The sequence below is a fragment of the Watersipora subatra genome, chromosome 3 (assembly GCF_963576615.1).
Source record: "Watersipora subatra chromosome 3, tzWatSuba1.1, whole genome shotgun sequence".
In the NCBI taxonomy this organism is placed as follows: Eukaryota; Metazoa; Bryozoa; class Gymnolaemata; order Cheilostomatida; family Watersiporidae; genus Watersipora; species Watersipora subatra.
This window is the reverse complement of record NC_088710.1, coordinates 53,608,014-53,621,326: the sequence shown is the minus strand read 5'-3', so window position 1 is coordinate 53,621,326 and position 13,313 is coordinate 53,608,014. Positions and strand designations below refer to the sequence as shown.

Here is a 13,313-nt window from a genome sequence, read left to right as displayed (position 1 = left end):
GTTGCTTTTTGTGACAGCGCAATTCAATGCTGCTGACTCAGAATTTTACCACTGAGTATATAGTAGAAGGTATAAAGACCAATTGAGAGATTTTGAATGTGTTATTTCTATATTTTTAAAAAATTCGCGAGACAGGAAAAATCCATTTGTAATAAAATATAATCTGGAATCCCTCGCGATACGAGTATGTTTCCTTGTTATTAATTAGTTTTATCATGAGGTTTCAGATTGCTAAATAAGCCAACCCTCAAAAAGACAGTATGGGTGTAAAGGCTACAGAACACTTATTACTATATACACATTATCAGGAATGAACACTTTTATTTCAGCTACACATCGGAGGTCATCAATTAGTAACACTTCATCACCCCACACCGATTACGACATTGATACAATTATAACTCAAAAGACATTACCATCATCGTCCTAGAGAGAAACTAACCAGAGCATTATAACAGAACCACATCAATCTCCGCCATATCATCCAATTACCATACAGATCCATCCAACATTAACCCGAGGATTATATTTACACTTGTTGACCATACTTTACTTATTTCCGCTTTTTCAAGACAACCTCCGTTACCGCCAAGTACATCTCCGGAGCCCACTGAAGACAATGCACTGACCTAAGAGCAGGACTTATTTTTAGTAGTTTAATTATCGACTCATCTCCTCTTCATAGGCCAATTGTAAAGTAATTTGATCGAACTTTTTAATTAATATTCTTATTTTTACTATATAATGCTGGCGCGCAACTTATTCGGCGCCTTATCTAATCAAGTATATAGCTAAGACAGTTTGACGTTCTCAAAAGTTTTATTACGGTTGCGGCTCGCAAGGTTTGTGTTTTACGCCTTATAATTCTATCTGTATTTCTCTGTACAATCCAGTCTTGTGGATTGAGTCTTTAGAATCATTTTAACAAGCAGGTTTTATAATTTGCTTAGAATTTGTGTATTGTGTATTTTAAACATTATTATAGCTTTTGTTCGAGAATAATTTATACATAAAGGTGTTTTTGATATTTTGACTAATAAACTAGAAGTTGAGTTTTGACTACAAAACAACCTGAGTAATCTCTCAGTAATTTCCACCATAAGTACAGTCAGACAACTGCATCTGAAAAAGATCAGTTCTAATACAGAGGCTGAATCCCTGAACCGTTGAGACAAGTTTTAAATTTAAGTAAAGACAAGGGATAATAAACTCAAAACTAAGTCTTTACAATGGATCTGCAATATAATAATTATTAGTTTGTAATTATATGAATTATATGTTATGCAAAAGGAAATTTTTCTTTTAATACGCATAATTTTACTTAACTTTATTATATTTTTGTCTCGTCTATTAATAGCAATAATAAAGTGCATTCCTATCTATCAACAATTATAGATATTATAATTATTATTAATTAATTATAGTTGTACTGTATACTGCATATTATAATTATTATTAATTATAATATTTATAATTCTCTATAATCGATATCATATGGACATAAACTCAAATAAGTTAGACCGAGATTCCTTAGAAATGCCTTGCGTACTTAAAGAAATTAGATACAGTCAAACAAGAATAACTCAAACTTCACGGGACCGAGCGAAAGTGTTTGAGTTATCAGAGCGTTCAAGTTATCAGAGCTCTGTCACAAGTCCATGTATTTATTTATTAGTAGATACATGTACATATACAAACTATAATATAAATCAAAAGCATAAATGGTTTGTTTTAAATTAAATGCTTCTAATGTAAAGTTTGAAAAATTTTTATCAAAAAGTATGGAGATTTTTCTATCACTTGAGATTGGTTTGTTGTTTGAGGTGACGTTATTGCTAGGACATTTTTTAGATTAAAATTGGCAAAACTTGATTGTTGTTGAAATGCTCAGAAGAAAAGACATCTTTTTCTTCTGAGCGTTTTAACCAAGATCAATTTTGCTGATTTTTCTTGAAGTTTATGCGAAGGCTACCTTACTTTTGCTTGCTTCCGAAGGGCCATCGCTAAGTGGATGTTTGGTAAAAATCAAATTTCACCAAACCTTTAGAAAAGTCATTGACAAAAATATTTTGTTGATGGTGGTAATAATGACGCCTACGAACTATAAAAGTTGAGGTTTACCTCTATGGCTTGGAATAAAGTGATTTTCTAAAGCGATAACAACCGTTTCGGTAGCTGTTGGGCAAAAAACTGTTTGAGTTAACAAAGTTGAGGTCGAGTTATCTAAAGCAATTTATCATTACGTGGGAACGGACCAAAAAATCTGTTCGAGTTAATCATGTGTTCGAGCTATCCGAGGGCAAGTTATCCATGTTTGACTGTACATAGCATAAGACCTACAGCTAAATTATTTGTGAGATTTGTTTTCTTGACTAATATTACGTTTATCTTAAACCAGAATCTAAAAACATGGGATAAAAGGGCGATGGTAGATGCACTCGTGAATACAACAAGGAAAGCTGACCGACCGTACCTCGCCATCTCTCTTCTCGAGGGCATCATTGGCAGCGTTGAGTCTCTCAGCGAGCTGCTCCGTGTGGCTAAGCTGAGCAGGTTTGCTAGAGCCTTGATGTTTGAGCTCTTCCAGCTGTGCTCTCAGATTGCTGATGACAGTCATGTGCTCATAGACACTCGATTGCAGAGTCGCCTTCTCTCCCATGTACTCCTAAAGGTATTCATTGCATGAATGTGCACAGAACAACAAGTATTTGATATCAGCGATTGCAGCAGTAGCTTGCCATCTGTGTATGAATCAATGATTCAACAGTCATGTGAGATCATGTGATCACATACTTAGACTCACTATGTTCAGCGATATAAAATACACAAACTAACATATGGAAGTCTGTAGACCAAATGGGCTGGCCAGATATTTGTCAGAAAAATACCAACTTCATAGGTCGATCATAAGACGAGTGAGTTTGACCAATTTAACAAGTTACATATGTCAACAGTAAATCATGAACAGTACAGAATGCATCTACAGGAATCGCCAGCAATCAATCTGATCTTTGCTGAAGTCATTGGTGGCAAACAAGAGGCCATGGGAGAATGTGGCAAACAAGGAGCCATGGAAGAATGTGACAGAAAAGGGACAATGGGAGAATGTGGCAAACAAGGGGCCATGAGAGAATGTGGCAAACAAGGGGCCATGAGAGAATGTGGCAGAAAAAGGACCATGGGAGAATGTGGCAGACAATGAACCATGGGAGAATGTGGCAGACAAGGGGCCATGGGAGAATGTGGCAGACAAGGGGCCATGGGAGAATGTGGCAGACAAGGGACAATGGGAGAATGTGGCAGACAAGGGACAATGAGAGAATGTGGCAAACAAGGGGCCATGGGAGAATGTGGCAAACAAGGGACAATGGGAGAATGTGGCAAACAAGGGGCCATGGGAGAATGTGGCAAACAAGGGGCCATGAGAGAATGTGGCAGAAAAGGGACCATGGGAGAATGCGGCAGACAAGGACTGTGGGAGAATGCGCTTCATTTTTGTGATCACACAATTCTCTTCTCCTTTATTTATTCATCCAAGTATTTATTTGACCAGGTCCATTTAAGGGTATTTCGTCTCAATCTTTAAAAGCAAGATACTTCATGATTGCTATTAGTATTATTAATATCCACAATAAAATAATAAGATGTACCAACTGAAGCCGAAGTTAAAGAAATAGCTTTGAGAATAAGTGAATCCTGAGATAACTTCCTTTGAATTCTTTTAGAAGATTTGACTGCAGAAGTCTTTGTTTATCTAAATGTCCCTAGCTACTCTTCAACATAGTTACATTTAGAATAAAAATTAAAAAGTACCAAAGACAGTCATACTATCTAACCTCTGACGCTGCTTTTAACAAATGAATCTGATCATAGAGGTCTTCTTTTTCAGCGCGTAGCACTTGAATGGACTTGAGGGCATCCTCCAGACGCTGGCTCAGATCGTCCACCAAGGTAGAGCTTACTGTGTTGCTAGGGGGATCATTGTACACTGTTTGCTCACCATGGAAGCTTTCGAGTTGCTGTAAGTTTAATTCGTCACATCATTGATTCATTGTATTAATGACATGCGGTTCTAATAGCCTTGGGTCATTGCATACATCATTTTTGGTCATTGAAAAATACAGTTTGATTATGACAAAAAGTTATACAAGCTTACCAAGTTAGACCAGAAATTTCACTCCCCTTTTAACCTTTTTCAAGCATCATTATCTACTTCCTTCGTTATAATAATGATTTGTATTAGACAACATCGCAAAAAAATTGATACGACTCATTTGTTGGTAGGTCATGGATGATTTTGATGCAGATGAAAAATTATATGATACTAACTATAATTTCCCAGGTTAATTTGGGTCATAAAACGATGATGAACGTGTGCTCGATGGATGTGATGCTACTGTAAAGATTTTTATAAGTTTTTAAAATCATACGAATTTTTATGGTTTTAACCTGAAGGGCTGTGAAACACTTATTTCTTCTATTTGTTGATATTTGCTGTATGTTGCGGGACTATTTTTACCAGTGTTTTACCAACTATCATTGTATTATGAACATATTTAGATAATTTAATGAATGTTCAAAAACTTCCAATCATTGGAAAAATTGCCTAGGGATACTGACACACACTGACAAGGACAACCAAGGTACAAAGAGTTAGCAGCAACGGAAGAAGAATTATGATGTGTTCATAAAATGGTGAGACCTATCCAAGAATAAGAGGGCTAGCAAGCCGCTAGTGTTAACAAACATAACTAGGCTATGAGCTCATGAATCCACAATATGATATTATAAACTGAACACTTACGACTCGGAGGTTTTGCTCACGGCGCACTGAGCTCTGCAGCTCCTCTTCAAGAGAGCCGACCATCTCACGCATGCGACAAATTGCATCCTCCTTCTCGTTTAGGTCAGCGAGGGCAAGCTGAGCGTCACTTTTACTAGCCTCATCTTCTCCAAGAAGCTGATTGGATGAATCATGCATTGCTGACTCGGCTTCTTCCAGCTAAAAACAATAAAATGATGACTTTGATATAAAACAACATTGCCAGAGTAGGCCTAAAGCTGTGTGCGCTGCCTCTAACACTGACATGCCGTACATCGTCTGCAAGTTTAGTTTGCTCTCATTGAATGGAATTCAAAATCTGTTTCATTCGTTTTCAGCTCAAACTATTTGAATTTGAGTGATGATTCCTTATTGTTAGTTCACAGACTTTCTTCTTGAGTGAAAACATAACAACACATATAATAAAATATAATAAAAAGCATAAATATAAAATATAAATAATAAAACATATAATAAAATAACAAATACAAATAATAAATGTTTGCAAAATCTACATTTAATCTTCCAACATGAAACTCTTTAATGGTAAATCTGGCAGCCGACATCGTTATGTCAAAAGTGTTGGAGAGTTTAGCCATAGTAGATGTCTACACAACACACCAGTTATGCAAACTTAAACATTTTATGGTTGTGCCCAGCCATGACCTTAAGCCTATTTATCAGCCGTATTACATTCTCTTAAGGCTGGGCGGTTTTGGGCACCAACAGTACACTGAGACTGCACCTGCTAAAACCTATACCACACATCGACATTGAGAGAACAACTCTCAAAAACATACAGTTCGGTTTAAACACTAACAAATACTGCAAAATGAGACAAAAACCGCATGAGTTTTTGGGAGTTGTGTTCCACCTACCATTGCTATGCAACACTAGCCAGCTTAGTCGGAGAAAGGCAACTACAGCTCTACTTTACTGGAGTACATAGTGCGCCTTGCGCAAGGAATGGCATTTGGATTACACAATTCACCTGTTGGTTCATTCCACCAAACTTTAAGACTTTAAAGTTTGTTTAACATAATTGTTCGGTATCCTCGGTGCGTGAACACCCGAACCGCACTGCGCGGTTCTGTTGTGACGTTTTGACCGCTTGGTTTTAAAAGCAGATACTGCGAAAAAAACGGTAATACCTACAAACCGCCCAGCTTTACTTTCTCTTTAAATATTTTACAGCATATTGCTTACATATTTTATTCAAAAAAGAAAAACAAGCTGAGCCACTTGCTAACTTATTTTCGGTGCTGAGATGAACAAAGGTTTTGTATGTTATGGAACACGTCTTTTAACCTACAACAACAGATTTACAAATAAGCTTAATGTACCGATCAGTCACTGTGATAGATAACTGGATTACAAGAAAAAATGAGAAATGACTTCGAAGTCCAGCCGTACTTAAATGATTTAGTGGAAAATGAATACTTGGAGATGCCAACCTCTATCAATATTTGATAACTATACCTTTGTCTGCAGGGTCCCAATGACACCTTCCTTTGATTTCAACTGCTCCTGTGCAGCGGTGAGCTGCTTCTGAAGATCTGAGGCTTCTTCCCTTTCAGCCTCCCTTTCGACAGTCTGTTGCTACATTCCAAGAAGTACACAGACTCACAGTAGATAAACAGCCTAAGGTTTTAAAGGCAAATACAAGTAGATGTACAGAAAGGAATCTAGTAAGATAAGTACCTCGATAAAATCGCGGTCATGTTGGTTGGCTCGTTTCAAGCTATCAAGTTGCAGCTGTAGATCAGCATTAATGGCCGTTAGTGACTCAAGCTCATTAACAGTTTGTTCATCGATTCTGCCTTTCTCTGCTTCTAACTCCTAGAAATTTTACAACTTACATGTACGTAGAGTCAACCTACACGTACGTAGCAGTCAACCTACACGTACGTAGTAGTCAACATACACGTACGTAGTAGTCAACCTACACATACGTAGCAGTCAACCTACACATACGTAGTAGTCAACTTACAATGAGTGCGAGCAACAGTCAGCTGGTATTTAGCCTCTGATACTTGAAGCTTACAATGACCAGAAAAAACATTAATACTAAAATACTTCAATAAAAGACAAGGGAACTAGTAATAAACTGTCATGTTTAGTACTAGTTCCCTCTCAATTTTCATAAATATAATAAAAATAAAACCAACCTTTACTCTCTCACTCAGCTGACTAATAGACTGAGCACTATGCTCTTCAAGATCTCGGACACGGGCTTCGAGTTCCGAATTCATGGTGAGCAATTCTGTAAAATAATCACAAAACGCAATCAGTACACACGAACATCGAGAGTAATGGCTTTCTTGCGAAAGGTTCTGTCATCAGTGGTAACTGAGATCCGAAATGACAAGGTTAGTATATCAAAACAAATTGTTATTAGTAACGAACTTGTTAGTACTGAATGTGTAAATTACAACCAAAACACTGCAAAGATGTGCTACTACTTATAGGCCTTTCCTATGTTGAAATGAAATTATACTTGAATGTATACGAGATTTGGAAGTGAGAAATCATCTGGACATTCTAATCTGATTATCGCATCCTCTAAATGCAGTCGATTTCAACTTATAATAATGACAATAGTAGATGCTCATCCAAATCATAACAAATTGAAGCAAGTTGTAAACAAAATGGTGTATCCTGAAGGGATTTTTATTTGCACTTCAGTATACCTATTGTCTGTTTATGGTTCTCTTCAGAGACTATCTTTCAGAGCTGGATGAACGCTCAATTTCAATGTTTGCTCAATTTTTTTAGTACAAAGCCACATATACACATGTAATTGTATGCTTCTCTTGTGGTTAATTTTCAAGTAGTGATTTTTTCCTAGCAACGTTTAGTAGAAAGCCACATCACCGCATTTAATTGTAATCTTCTTTGTAGTCAATCGTTGTAAATTGATTTTGTGCCAACCAATTACCACAGCTAGATGACAGGGATATAGAAGTGACAGAAATTTATAGAAGTGGTTGGAGGATGGTCAGAGCAAAATGGACTAATAGGAGGACTGAAACACTGCTACATAAAAAAATAATGCCGAACACAGACAGTTTCACTACTAAAATATCTGATTAATCAGTGATGAATACTGACCTCACAGTTAGGTACAAAATCGACTGTACAATCAACAGAAAGATAGATAGGTTGAGAGAGAGAAGACAAATGAAATCTACGTCAATTATCAGACAAACTATGAGAGCACCAAAAGCCAGCCGCTAAGACACACTACCTTCATACGTCGCCTCATCTCCATCTTTTGCTGTAACGACGGGCAAGCATTCCATTCGATAGAATGTGACAGGAATTATTAGCAAGAATATCTTCAAGGTGAAAAGCATTTCATGCATTAGAAATATTCTAATGACAGAAGGGTGAAAGCTTAAATTAGAATCGCATTGCTAACCTGTTCACCTAAAAAACTTGCAGCACCCTGAACAAACTTTCAACATTTGATTATCTGAAATCAGCTAAATGAAAAGATTTCAGAAAGGAAATCAATTCAACAATTCTCTAGTCAAAAGAGATGACATAATTCTAACCTTTCTCCGCTTCATTCGCACCGTTGGTGAGAGTCTTGTGTTGTTTCTCTACATGATCCTTGAGTTGGTGTACTGCCTCTCGCTCTGCCCTAAGTTCATTCACCTCTTCAGTGAGGGCTGCCAGAGTCTCTTGAGTCGAGGCTAACTGCTCCTCTGATCTCCCTCCAACGGTCTGAAGTTCCTCATTGAGCTCTAAGGCAAACACAGTTTCGAACAACACCTAACAGTAATGGCTTTTGACTATAGTTAAAATAACAGTCTAGTTAATAACTTTGCAACAAAAATATGGAGCAATGTACTAAATGTGAAGAGAAGAAAACACCTTATAGCTTAAAGCAATGTCATAATGTTCCGTGTGTTCAACTGATTCGTAATAAGACACTCAGGAGTCGTCAGTTTATTTCAGACTCCTTTTTACTAGACTAACTTTCCAGATCGTACTGTGTTTTTTGTAAACACATTACGATCTGGAAGACACAAAATACTATTTAAATTGATACTACATCAGGCAAAATCATAATACTGCTCTGGTCTCTGGTGTCTTTATTCTTTCAGTAGTACAGTCATAAATCCAGAGAGATATATTCATTATCATTTGCATAGAGCAAGTATTTTTATGTTTGTTGGACAAGCTAATGATTCACTCTTCTAACATCTCTCAAAAGTTCTGTTAGGTTTTTTTCTGAACTTTTTTGCTAGCAAAAACTATACAACTGCGAATGTCAAATCACTTGCAGCATCTAACTAAGCAAGGGTAACTAGAAGTAACTAAATAGGAAACTCACTCTTCTGTTCGAAAAGCTCTGATCTCAAGTTTCTCAGCTCTCTATTTTCCTGCATAAGCTGCTCAGTCTCCTCCTCTAGCTCCTCCTTGATGCTCTTCGCTTTAGCTAATTCTCTATCAAACACAGACTCACACATTCAATGAAAAGTGTGAGTGTCATCCGTACAGACAAAATCATCCATACATGGTACAAGTGGAATGTTAGAAACCATGACGATCCAAATAGTAACCATGATTAAATTTTTTTTACAGAATTTTCTTTTTATATAATAAAATGTAATATTACCAAATATACCTTTTTAATTCATTGATATTATTATTTCTCTGCGAGATTTGTGACGCCAGCTGGTCTTGCTCCTGTTTCATTTCTGCTATTTCCTGGTTCATGTCTTCTATGCGTGAGAGAAGCATCTCTACAACTTCCTGTAGATGTTTGCCAGTATCTGCAGCAGTCAGCATGCTTATTTATAAGGAGCCTATTAATATTGTTTATTATCGATGGTCAATAATCAATCAGCTGAATTTCTTTTGGTTATGGTAAGAGCCTCCTGTACAACAACTGATGAGAGTGTCATCTATAGTTCTAATGATTGGGTACAAATACAATATCCCGGGTACGGGATGCAATAAAACTTGGACATCTGGTCTTGTTACAGTAAACAGCTGAGTGGTTAGATTTGTATGATAGTTGAGGATACTACTGAATAACTATATTTTAAGCACTTTTTAAACAAGTGCTCTAGATGTACCAGTTTTCATTGGTTCAACGAGCCATAAAAATAAATTCTCATGATTCATACAGGCTCACTGAACCAGTAAGAATCATGTATTTGTTTAAATCTGCGAATGGTTTCTAGTTAAAGCTGGTCATTTATATGTGAAAAATGTGCTAATAACATATCTTTCTTCTGTGCCACACAGCGTAACTTAGGCCTAAGAACAGTGTGTGTTCTGAGCTGGTAGCATAAGTAAGTGTCCCGTACTATATTATTCTAGCAGACCGTAAAATCTTCAGTTTAGTTCTCATCATAAATAACAATAGCATTTTCAAGTTTTCAACGATTAACGATGCTCACATCAAGAAATTTTAAAACACTACTTGTAGTTTACTTCTTAATAAATATATACACAGTGTTAAGTGATTAATACTATCGTTAATAATCATGCATATTATAAAATGGATCATAACTCTATTTTGTTTTATACATGTAAATTATTCAAATGATTGTCAGATTTACGAATGGTAGATTTTGAAGTTTCTTTTTCTCTTAACGCACCTCCTACTACGCTACTGCAGAGCTGCAGAGTAGGTGATCAAATGTCACAACGTAAACTCAATACTATACTTGAGTTTACGCATTTCTCAGCATCTGCAGTCATTTAAATTTATATTTTATTTATTATTTATTTTATTTCAAATTTATATTTTCACACTGATTTATCACAGCCAATCTAGTTTATAAATATTTCTGTGTATATAAATATATAGCTACACAGTTAGTATTGTTAAAATGCTAACTAATGAGAACTCCGCACTGAAAACAGAATATTTATGTAATAAAATAATAATATGGTTAAGAGGAAAAAATGCTTAGCTTATTTGTAGTAACTTTTAGCTTTACCCTTTTACACATTTCATTGTAACTATATAGCTAGGTAGAACAAGTTGCACAGATTTCATTAAAATGGTATATTAGTAAAATATGTTCAACATATATATGTATGTAGTATGTAGGTAGGTATGTAGGTATGTAGGTAGGTATGTAGGTAGGTATGTAGGAAGGTATGTAAGTAGGTATGTATGTATGTAGGTAGGTATGTAGGTAGGTATGTAGGAAGGTATGTAAGTAGGTATGTATGTATGTAGGTAGGTATGTAGGTAGGTATGTAGGAAGGTATGTAAGTAGGTATGTATGTATGTAGGTAGGTATGTAGGTAGGTATGTAGGTAGGTATGTAAGTAGGTATGTATGTATGTAGGTAGGTATGTAGGTATGTAGGTAGGTATTTAGGTAGGTATGTAAGTAGGTAGGTAGGTATGTATGTATGTAGGTAGGTATGTAGGTAGGTGTGTAGGTAGGTATGTAAGTGAGTATGCACGTTGTCTGCTAAATGATCTCTCCATAAAAAAAATCCTTAAGTGGACAAAAGTACAAAAATTGAAATTTTTGTGGCCCATACAGTTACTAAAGTTCAAAGTTTGGTGTACAAGCGTGTGGAGGTACCCATCTCCATCCGTGGGGTACCCACCTCCATCCCTTCCACTCAACAACATTATCAACATAAAGCAAATCATAAACCTGTGAAAGCTTTGGTACACTTTGAATACAGGGCTGAACATAGACCAACCTAGAACAGTTTCCTCTTCGCTATAATTGAGAAAGGGGCCAGCGAATAGAGAGACATCCCTTGTCTGTGACATGTGGCTCAAGTCCAACCCTTCATCAGCCATTTCAGATTCAAAGCTCTTTTCGTGAGGAGTCAAAGTTCCATCATTAGAAGCAGCGCCCAGCGGAGATGGAGCTGCGGCAGCGCCTCTGGGAACATCTGAATTGGCATCTAAAAGAGTAGTTTAGCCTCTCTAGATTCAAGGGACGGGTGATCTACGCTTCAGTAAGAATAGTATGACGGAGAGCGTCTATGTTTTATTTGAAATTAACTTGTAGTTTTTAGATGTTGAAATAATAGACAGTAATAGACAGTAATAGACAGTAATTCCTAGCAAACCTGAATTATAAAAATCTTGTGTTTTATTACTGCTTCTTAACCCTTTGAATCCTGACGGCTGGAATACCGGCATTCACATGGTTCTACAAATGCTGTTTCTAAGTAACAGCATAAACCAATCAAATTAATTCTTGCACAAGACATTAAGACATTAGACTGGAAATTTTACTTCCATTTTTAACCATTTTCAAATATCCTTATCTATTTCCTTTGTTATAATAACCATTTAACTAAGACGGGATAATATCATGAAAAAAATTGATACGACTCATTTGTTGGTATATCATGATTGTGATGCAGATGAAGAATTATATGATACTAACCATAATTTTGTAGATTATTTTGACACATAAAACGATGATGAATGTATGCTCGATGGATATTATGTTAATGTAAGTAATCATGTAAAGTTTTTAAAACTGTACGATTTTTTATGGTTTTAGGCCGCAGAACTGTGAAACGAATTTTTGTATATTTGGTGACATTTACTGCGTGATACTAGATTTTTTCTACTAGCGTTTTACCAAATATCATTGGATTATGAAGATATTTCAACATATTTAATAAAATTTTCAAACACTCCTATCGTTGGACAAATGGCTCAGGTATACTGACATACATTGACAAGGATGACCAAGGTTCAAAGGGTTAAATGGCATTAAAAAAGGCAAATGTTTTGTTTTGCAGAAATAGCAAAGATGAACAAATGTTAACCTTGATTGTGGCCGATTCAAAACACTCCAGAAATAATGCCATGAAAATTGCATGATATGCAAAATTGAATAAAAACATCACATGGAAAAACAACCAGTATTACTACGCATAGAGATTATTTAAATATGTGTTAAACAAAAAGCCTTTTCTACAATTAAAATCTTTTGGTTTACAAAATGATAATCAAGAAATAAAAATCTCAAGCACAAAATAAAAACAAGATAAAACTTTCTTCTTTAAACATACGTATGTTAAGCAATTGAGTGAGAAACCTCAGAATCTACCTCGATTTTAAAGCTCTTGAATTGCACTGCAAGTAATCCTAACTTGTGAAAAGTAAACAACATACCAGCCTGTGAACCAGGCCGAGCGGGCCGGTTGGTCGGAGTACTTCGGCCATTCTGAAGAAATCCATGTGCAGGGCCGATTCGGCCAAGTATCTGGGCCTCCATTGCTCGCTGACTTTCCACGGTGCCTGACAGTAGTTCTAAGAGTCTTTGGTTTGTACCGCTGACAGTATCCCTGCAATGGTCCAATATCATGATTAATACTAGTAACAGCCCAAATACCATGTCAATAAAGATACATGTCATGCTCCACGTTGTGTATATTTTATACAGAGTAAAACTCATATAAAACTTCACCTTGTTAAAAACAGAAAGTCATAATAGTGGATGAGTTTTGTTGTCGCTTACTGTTTTTGATTAAAT

At 36.1% G+C, this 13,313-nt stretch overlaps 1 protein-coding gene across 6 annotated transcripts in view; it reads right to left on the bottom strand.

Annotated features, from left to right (window-relative positions):
- The window catches only part of LOC137392236 (uncharacterized), a 38,130-nt gene that overhangs the window by 23,478 nt on the left and 1,339 nt on the right, over positions 1 to 13,313 (bottom strand). For all 6 annotated transcript variants that reach the window (XM_068078896.1, XM_068078901.1, XM_068078897.1 and 3 more), the window contains exons 2-12: positions 12,953 to 13,125; positions 11,512 to 11,721; positions 9,459 to 9,606; positions 9,165 to 9,277; positions 8,380 to 8,571; positions 6,991 to 7,085; positions 6,524 to 6,661; positions 6,302 to 6,421; positions 4,805 to 5,002; positions 3,837 to 4,019; positions 2,474 to 2,665 (exon numbers count right to left, since the gene is read on the bottom strand). In XM_068078896.1, the coding sequence (XP_067934997.1) occupies positions 2,474 to 2,665; positions 3,837 to 4,019; positions 4,805 to 5,002; positions 6,302 to 6,421; positions 6,524 to 6,661; positions 6,991 to 7,085; positions 8,380 to 8,571; positions 9,165 to 9,277; positions 9,459 to 9,606; positions 11,512 to 11,721; positions 12,953 to 13,055 (1,692 nt within the window). In that variant the 5' untranslated portion in view covers positions 13,056 to 13,125. The remainder of the gene's footprint in view (positions 1 to 2,473; positions 2,666 to 3,836; positions 4,020 to 4,804; positions 5,003 to 6,301; positions 6,422 to 6,523; positions 6,662 to 6,990; positions 7,086 to 8,379; positions 8,572 to 9,164; positions 9,278 to 9,458; positions 9,607 to 11,511; positions 11,722 to 12,952; positions 13,126 to 13,313) is intronic.